At 29.2% G+C, this 9861-nt stretch overlaps 1 protein-coding gene and 1 long non-coding RNA gene across 6 annotated transcripts; both read left to right on the top strand.

The window, feature by feature from the left end:
• Window positions 1-414: 414 nt before the first annotated feature.
• LOC139890610 (uncharacterized) lies at window positions 415-3331 on the top strand. Of its 5 annotated transcripts, none has more exons than XR_011773404.1 (4): window positions 415-448; window positions 540-687; window positions 1467-1958; window positions 2653-3331. It is a non-coding gene; the product is annotated as an uncharacterized lncRNA (long non-coding RNA). The 5 variants fall into 5 exon arrangements; XR_011773407.1 differs by having other exon boundaries at window positions 3045-3331; XR_011773403.1 differs by having other exon boundaries at window positions 1467-1839.
• A 249-nt stretch (window positions 3332-3580) lies between these two features.
• On the top strand, window positions 3581-5206 carry LOC139887681 (uncharacterized). Its single transcript, XM_071870748.1, has 5 exons — window positions 3581-3610; window positions 4126-4322; window positions 4431-4713; window positions 4816-4879; window positions 4990-5206. The coding sequence occupies exons 1-5, from the start codon at window positions 3581-3583 to the stop codon at window positions 5013-5015; spliced, it is 600 nt and encodes a 199-aa protein (XP_071726849.1). The 3' UTR covers window positions 5016-5206.
• Window positions 5207-9861: the final 4655 nt, after the last annotated feature.

Consider the following 9861-nt stretch of genomic DNA (forward strand, 5'->3'; position numbering starts at 1 on the left):
TTTACCACATAATCAATCGTTGCCAGTTATTGCAATCTTCATCATTTAATTCATTGATTTTTGAATTTTAATATTAATTTGATTTGCGGATTTAGGGCAAACAGTTTCAATCGATTGCGATTGTGAAGCATATGTTCGATTTTACGGCATAAGCAATCGTTGTGAGGTAATGCAATCTTCAATATTTAATTAATTGATTTTTGAATTTTAATAGTAATTTGAAGCTCTTATTGTTCATAAGCAATCGTTGTTAGGACGTGAGGTAATGCAATCTTATTTGTTGTAGTGGACGAACGATAATGACGGTACCTTCGCTGCTATTTGTGTTACTATCTTATTTACAATATTTAATTCATTCTTCAAAGTCATTTATCTGTTAACAATGTAAATGAATCAGGTCCAGTTCTCTTTGAGGTGAAAGTGAAAAATCAGCATTTCATGAAAAATGGTAAGAGACAACTTTTAACATAGATATTGTATTTGTTCGTTATGTTGTTGTTAGCGATTAAGAATTGGACCTGATGATGCTCACACTACAGGAACCTTTTCATTGCTCACTAATTTTGTTTCTTTTCATCCAACTGATGAAGAATTGGTTCTTTATTATCTTAAAAGGAAGATCTGCTGCTAACGCTTGATATCATTGCTGAAATTGATGTTTACAAGTGGGACCCTGAGAATTACCTGGTATGTATACTTTTCTTCAATCAAAGCTACAATCTTTTTTTATGTTTATTGATTTCATTTGATATGGGTTATGTTTCTTGTGTTGAATGGCATATACATGTTCATCTTTCCTAAATTTTTATTTTAATTGGGTTTCCTGTATGTGATTACTGATCATTAGGGTTTTGTTTATTTGTTTTTTTGGTATCTTTATTAGGTGTATTGTTTAATTATAGTTATTATGTATCTCGCAATCAGGGGTTATTTGTTTTGTTTCAGAAAGTTTTGTTATTTATTTAAGTTATGTTTAGGTAATTGAGTATTGTTTTATTTGTTAGTTCATGATGGTTTATTCATAGGTTCAGTGTTTCATGAATTTTGGTTTGGTTATATAATATCAGGGATAATTTAGTTACACTAATCATGATTATTTTATTATTTGCAGACCAAATTGGTTTCTTCTTAGCTGCAAATTAGTTTAATAGCAAGTGAAAGAGTATTCACGTGTACATTATTAGTTATGTATTATCTATTATTTTGTTCGATAGTCAAAAATTTAAAAAGAACTAATATTGTTTAAGGCTCAAAGGTGATTAGAACCACTTTGAGCAGTAGAGTACATCTAAACATTATATATTGTGCCATGTGGTGTTGTTTGATGTTATAGTTTTATGATTGCTTTAATGAATTTGTAGGGTCATTTTGATATATTTATAACAGTTTAATTCCAAACTCTGTTTTTTATACAATTATAGATTATAGACAATGCTAACCAATGTCTTCGTTTTTGCTATATGCAGGCCAATCTAAACTTAAAACTGGTGACAGACAATGGTTCTTTTTCAGCCCTCGAGATAGAAAGTACCCGAATGGTAGATCAAGTCGAGCAACACCGAACGGGTACTGGAAAGCAACCGGTAAAGACAGAATCATCAAACGTAATGATCTTTGGAATCACGATCATCAAGAATATCAAAGCATAATGAGTATTCAAAACATTCATGAGCCTGTTCCTAACCCTTCATCGGGTACCTAAATAAAAATTTAAAATGGGCACTACAAGTATGTTCACAAGTGGATCACACCAGATTGTCTCTTTACTTGTGGGCCCGGAAATTATAAACTTCTTATGTCAATGATGTACCTTTCAATTTCAAGGTTTCTCTATTGAAGGTGAAACATCTAATTTTTCTATTTACTTTCTAAGATTGCATGGCAAGATGAGTTAATATGTGGCTACTGTTCCTTTAGCAAAATGACACGAGTGTTTGCATTCTGCTTCATTTGCTTTGGTACACAACTCTTTTAGAAATTTGAGGTTATTTAGTATTTTTGCATTCTGCTTGATTTGCTTTGGTACATATATATGTGGTTATGCATAATTGGTTTATATATCCAAATATGTGTACATAGATAGCTATATAAATACAGATTGTTTGAATGATATCTATGAATATATTGCTACAACTTATACTGTTGAGATAGTTCATAGAAAATGGGTTAGAATTGCTACCTATAATACAAATTTAATATGCGATAGGTTGCATCACATATGACATGTTTTACACATTATCTGCCAATTATTAGATAATTTTATGCTATTATATTTAAGTTATATTTATAATGTAGCTAATAATCTCACAGTTCTTAATATTAGCTAATTAGGTAATTTAGCTTTGAAATTCTTAATACCGTATTTAATGCATTTTATCTTATGTTATTTTCAAAATGATTAAATGAGCAATTTGACCATGTGGAAATTTCTCATTGTCTTTTCAGTCAAAATGTCGCTAAATTATTTGAATTATGTAAGGTGTTGTCACAATTTGATAATTCACATGGTAATAGTGGGATATTTGCAGTTTGGGTATATAAAGGATTTACATGCCTTTATTGAAAGTTTAACTATATTGGGTCAACTTTTATAGTTTGCGGAGTTTTGAGAGTCGGCATTTTGCTAATTATATGTTTTTGTTGCTGATGTAGAATGACATACAAGGGAAGCCAATGGTCAATTCATGATGATGCAGAGTTATTTAGTTTCAAGATTTATTAAGATGTGGAGAGTTATTTAGTTTCAAGATTTATTATGATGTAGTGTTTTAATAGCATATGAGAACCCAGAACATTGTACTCAGGAGTTAATATTTGCCAATTATATTATTTAACTCAAATTGATTTTGCATGTTTGTGTCAGATTTTTTCCTTAATACTTAACAAGTATGTTTCTTTGTGAAGCTAAAACTATTAGTTATATTTTGTCGTGATTCAACAAGTTCGATAAACACTATGCTAATCTTTAGTGTTTTTTAAGTGATGTGTAGCGCACAGGCTCATAAAATCTTTGTATGATCTAGAGGCTCATGTTTTTTGTGCAGGAGCTAAAACCTTTGCAGGATCTGGAGGCTCATGTTATCGTGTTGGTCATCGAACAGTGTTTAACGGAAGGAAGATAAGCACCTTTTTCTTTGTAATTAACCATGGTACTTACAATTTTTATTACTGAAGAAAATAAAGTTGGTTTACTTTAGACACTTGGATCGGTTGGGTCACCATTCAACATAATTTACAAAGATGAGAACATGACTATTTGTGAGGATGTTGTCTTGCAAAATGTTTGTACCGAAAGAATGTACATAAGTTTTATAATTTAATTTTCTTATAACCAGTCGTTTTTTTATTTTCAAATACGTTTACATGTATTTCATCGTTTTCTATTATCATTAACCATGTAGATGTAACATGCGTGATTTAACATATTGTTAGTTGCAGATACGACCATGTACTTAATGTATAACACATACAATATGTACGAATTACTATACCAACTTTTTTAGCCACCGTGCAACACATAACTATTTAAGTGTGCATTTATGTTAGGTTTTTAGATTGTAAAAACATATACTTGATTTCAATGATTATTGAAAATTTTAACCCAGCCTCTGTATTTACATATGATTGTGAAAAAGATACGTAATACTTGATTTCTACCCCGAGTTCATTCAATTTTAAACAAAGATGCAACATCAATAATTTTGATCTTTCAATATCAAAGCAGTTAAGTTTTTTTAAATTAATATATTAATTTAATTTGAAATTAAAATTAAATCATTGATGCTGAATTGTCATTTTTATTCTTTGATTAAACATTACAGAAGACTCATTTATATGACCATCATTTATTCGGTTGATTTTGTTTAATGGCAATGAATTAATATAGACAACATACTTTTACGTTTAACTTACAATGTACCTATAATTCTCTACAGGAAAATGTTTACATAAATAACATTGATATATTTTTTTTTATCACTAACGATGTTTATGAATAATGCGTTACTTATTATATTGATACCGTTGGCGTCTTTAACATCTTTTATTATCATACACCTAAGTATGCAATCAGTTTTACCATTTGTGTAACTTAATTATACTGTTGTTTCTAAATCTACTTTGCAGGAGGGCATTTTTGTTGTTGAAGCAGAGATCATTGCTATTGAACCGGACGAGATGTGGTCATACATCGCCAGTAAGAAATGTCACAAAAAAGCACCCACAACATCAAAGGATGTCGATCTTACACTGGACAGTGACCAACAGCTGTTATTGAAGTGTACTTGCAAAGATTGTGGTAAAAATCCACAAGTTGCTCTAAGGTATGTGACATGCATCTAACTTTATAGTTATAGTATGTGTAATTCTCTCATTACTATAATGAACACAATGTTATTACAATATTTTAAAATAAAATTCACAATACATAGGTTCAAGGTAAGTGTCCGCGTAGCAGACGATACTGGCGTAGAAACCTTCACTCTTTTTGAATCACTGGTCAAGAAATATGTTACCAAAACTGCTTATGAGATTAAAAAGTCCTTGCCCGAAGACGATGATCAAACCGTTGAATTAGAAGCATTAGTTGGTAATACTCTTTTGTTCAAGGTGGAAATGAATGGTAACAACAAAAAGTACACCCAATCTAACTATACAGTTAAAGAGGCATTGAATGATGAGGTATTTGTAGAGAAATTCCGGGAACAGTTCAAGGTAATCATAAAATCAACTTAATAGTTATTTGTCATACAAATTTTAACACACGCACCAAATATTATACTAACTAACCCATATTCTCCCGTATTTTGTTCATAGCTTGTCAGGCCAAAAATCAAGCAGATGAAACTTGAAGCTGCTACTTCATTCAGTTTCCCCAAAAGTAAAATTCTATACTCCATCAATCTTTATACAATCATCACCTAATTATAGTACAAATTCTTATTTAAACTGGTATGCTACTAACAATTTCATTATGCATCTCCATTGTAGCGTGGTTCTTCCAACATGTCGACTAAGGAAAAACACATGGTGGACCTTACAAGCAGCACATGATACACCCCTCCTAAAAAACAGATTAAGCAAGAACCAAAGGAAAGCCCAGTGTCGGTGTCGGTGAAGTCTTCGACAACCAGACCTAAGAAGATTAACCTTGGTGATGATTAGTGATGCGATTGAATGAATCCAACATCCCACTTTATATTAAAGTTTTTGCACTTTCTGTTTTATTGAACAATTATTTGGATTGTTGTTTTGTTTTTCATGTCATGCTTACGCTTTGCTTTGAACTAAATGTGTTTTCATTTGTTACTGTTCTAATTTCTTCTTACTTTAACATAGTTAACATTTTATACTTAGTTTTATTAGGGCCTGCCGTGCAACGCACAGGCTCTTAAAGGCTAGTTAGAATAGAAAATAGAAAACTTGTGAATTGTGATTATGACTATGACTAGGATGGATAATAGCACAATCGAAATGAACACCCTATAGGTAGACGTACTGTAAAACACCCAATTGCTCTCTTATTAATCATTTTTAATAGCAGTCCGTTTCAATTTTTCAAAAACCGTTTAATTACTCGGTTAACGTCGATTGATGGTTCAAAATCAAATTTAGTAATGAAAGTTGGTCAAAGTCAAAATTGATCAATATCTTAACATGAAATTAAACTAGAACTTCAAAGTTTCTAAATAAAATGAATAATTTTAAACAATTATTTTTAACATTATGGTTATGTTTATGGTTTTCTTCTATATTTACGCATATAATTTTTAAAATGTTATTTTTAAATGTATAAAGTACAATTCCATTAATCCTCGATTAATCTCCGAATTCTCGATTATCCATTCTGAAGTGAATCCCCAAATAACGAATTTTACAACCTTGGGTAGACGTGCAAATGGACCGTTTAACCAGTTCCCATTTTTTTAAAAATCGGTCAAAATAACTTTTTTTATTTTTGTTTCAGTTTTATAAGGTATAAAATGAAACATTTCTCGCAGCAATACGCTATATTTTTTAAAATGCTTTTTGTAACTATATTTAAAAATACTTTTAGAGAGTGTATGTACATATATGATATTTTTTCTTACTTTCATTTAATACAAAATTTATATCGATCTATGTGTTTTGTTATAATCTACAAAAAAAAATATTTTAAGTATACAACGAAATATTTTCCCGCAACATACGGGGCTCATCCTGACTCATTGTAACTTATACGATATTTAAATAGCTTTAATTTTAATTTAAAATTCTACGTATTTTGTAAAAAATATTAGTTTTTTTTCCTTCAAAAATAAAACACACTTTTATAGAAACAAAACATTTTTAAAAAGAAAACGCTCTCAATCGGGTGATACAAAACAATAGCTTAGAGGCTCAAAACTAGAAAGCTAAAACAGACAGAAACCTAATACTATCTATTACCGAGCCTCTAGCTAAGCAAAATCGCAAAATAAACCGCTAACGAAAGTAGTAAACATCTTCATTAGAGATCAGGAGTTCGACTCCCAGGGATTACAACATTGCACACAAGGTTATCCCCTGACTTTGAAATTCACTCAAGGTTGCTTTTCGCACATTGTGTTGCGGGGGCAGCAGGCAGGGCGTTTTTTACTGGCTATGATCTCGGGTTAGTTCTGGTTTCTTCCAGGGTGGCAATTTGGGGCGTGTTATGTAACTGCAAGAGATGATCGCGTGAAGTGGTTACAACCTTGTGTTGTAGCTCAAATGGTGGTGACCTGACACTTTTTGTTAGAGGTCAGGAGTTCAATTGTCAGGGACTACAACATTGCACACAAGGTTATCCTCTGACTTTGAAATCCACTCAAAGTTGTCTTTTGCTTATTGCGTTGCGGGGACATCAAGGAGGGAGTTTTTATACCCCAGATTTGTTTGAGTTTTCTCTAGGACGACAGTTGAGGGCAGTTATGTAACTGCAAAAAATGATCGCGTTGATGGTTTAGTCCTTGGGAAACTACGGTTAAAAAAAATCAAAACAAAACGAACTAAACTAAAATATAAACTAAAAACAATAATACATTCTCTCTCATCACGTGAAACTCTTTGACTTGAAAATTGTGCTTTCCTTTTCTTGCTTTTGGTTTAGCCTGAATCTCTCTCCAGTAACTTTTTTGTGCTGCTTACTTTAATTCCATATACATTTTAGTGAAGATCTTTCTTGTGTGTAAACGTATCTTCCTCTCTGTCTCATACTTTCTGTTCAAGAACACCACCTTCTTCCATCTCTAATCGAAGGTTTGAAGGTACGTCAGTGATGTCCTCTCCGACCACCGGCATCTCGCCGGTGGTTCGGTTTTTCTAAGCTTTTTGTTCTAAATAACGGTCCTCCGTCTCTCCTTCTTCGACGGTTTTTTCTTCAAGCTGCTGCTCTTGTCCTTTACGGTTTTCAGGCGACGAATCCGGGTCTTTCTTTCTCGGATTCTGGAAACTTTTAGGGTTTGGGGTTCTGTTTTGATGACGATTCCGGCGAAGGTAGGTTTGCCTTGCCGTTTCGTGTCTCCTTCTCCTTTGTTGGAGCTCTTCTTTGTTTGGTTTGTAGGCGACGAGTTCCTGCTTGGTGTGATGACCGGGGAATTTCCGATCAAATTTAAACTTAATCTTATTACGTTTTGACACGATAAGCATAGTTTGTAATGTTGAGTCTCGAAAAGTTTGAAACTATATTCATATATTCAATTACCCTTTGACTAACCTCGACGATTCACGAATAATTGTTTGTAAATAAATATGTGAAAAATATATATATATATATATATATATATATATATATATATATATATATATATATATATATATATATATATATATATATATATATATATATATATATGATTTTTGTACATAACTAAAATACTATGTTTATTGAAAAATATATTCTAATATGTTATATGAATGTTACATAATTATTAATATGTAATGTTAATATATTATATGTAATTACAAGTTAAGATTTTAATTGTTATGTTAATATTAGTATCATTATTTTATCATAATATTCTTATCATTATAATTATTATATAAAGTATTTATATATATATGAAATTCGATAAGTATAAATTGATATGTTATTAGTATTATTGTTATACATTTTATAGTAATTATTATCATTATCATTAGTATATTAGTAATAATAATATTATTATTATTATCATTACTAACAGGATTAATTATAATCTATAAATATAAATATTATTATAAGAATAATTAAAAGTATAATTTTATTTATCATTATGATTAGTTACTATTATTATCTTTATCAATATTAATTATTATGAATATCATTAATATTATTATTTTAGTTATTAGAAAATAATACAATTTGTTATTATTATTATTATTAATAATAAATAATATTAATATCATTTTTGTAAATAATAATATTAATATTAATATTATTATTAGAAATTTAATTATTATTAATATCATTATAAATATTAATTAATAATATTTTTTTTATAAAATCATGTATATACAAATTAGAATCCCAGACTCAGTTGCAAGTTGCTATCACTGTAATTGGTTTCCAAAAATTCGTACAAATCACGACTTATTCACTACAACAATCCAAGAATCAGTTAGCAATCTATTCATCCTTTATTTTTATTTATTATTTTTTTTCTTCTTTCTCTTGTCTGATTCAAGGTTGCTGTCAACACAAAAGGATTATAAAACGAACGATATATCAATGTTATTTGGAAAATCAGTCAACACTTTATTTCCATTATCACTTATCAATTACGTTTGTGATTTTTAAAACAGAAAACTTTATATAAAAAAAAAAAGAAGTCGATAGCCTCTGTTATGTAACTTTTTTCTCAAAATTCGAATTCTAAAATATTTTACAAATCTAAAATTGCAGTCTTTTTAGAAATATTTCATTCAAAGTATCTGGAAAGTTTCAATCGTTAATTTTTCATATTGATCAAGAATTTAAGAGTCAAAGTTATTTTGTCAAAAAGTCAAACCAGTGTTCAACAATCAAATTGAAGATTTATAGGCAACTGCTATCAAAATTAATGAATTAAAAAGTTTTTATGGATCAAATGAAACATATTTTGTGTTGTAAAATTTTTGTAAAATGTTTTGCTTTTCAAAAATCATTTTTTTTAATATTGCAGCGACGCAGCTGCAGCTGCTTTCTTCTTTATTTTTTTTCATTTTTTTTATTTAGGATCACACTTATGGATTTAGTATTGTTTACAAGTCCTATTTTTAAGTTACAAAATTTGTTATTTGGATTTTGATTCTTGCGATGTGATTTGAAAGAAAAAAAATTTAAAAGAGGAAGTGAAGAAGAAGAACAGTTTTAAACGGGTTATATTTTTATTATGGGAGTATTAAAACAGAAAGACAGACTTTGAGGAATGGTTAAGAGGTGATTCGGGTGGGCGAGGGGTCGAGGGTTCGAGCACTGCAGTGGGCTATTTTTTTTTTAGAATCCGTTTTTATGAGGTAGTTTTCTTTTTATAACTATTATTATTATTATTATTATTATTATTATTATTATTATTATTATTATTATTATTATTATTATTATTATTATTATTATTATTATTATTATTTACCATTTATTATGATTGTGATTATTGTTATTATCATTAGTTATCAATATTACAACTAGTAGTATTTATAACTTGTATTATAATTATCATGAATATAAGTATCATAACCATTATTAGTATTATTATTGATATTATGATCATTAGAAATTATTATTATTATTATTATTAAGATAAGTATGATTAATATTATTATTATGAATATGATTATTATTATTATTATTACAAAAATAACACAAACTATTATCATTATCATTAATATTAGTATTATAAACATTTA

Source organism: Rutidosis leptorrhynchoides, chromosome 2 (assembly GCF_046630445.1).
Source record: "Rutidosis leptorrhynchoides isolate AG116_Rl617_1_P2 chromosome 2, CSIRO_AGI_Rlap_v1, whole genome shotgun sequence".
Classification (NCBI taxonomy): domain Eukaryota; kingdom Viridiplantae; phylum Streptophyta; class Magnoliopsida; order Asterales; family Asteraceae; genus Rutidosis; species Rutidosis leptorrhynchoides.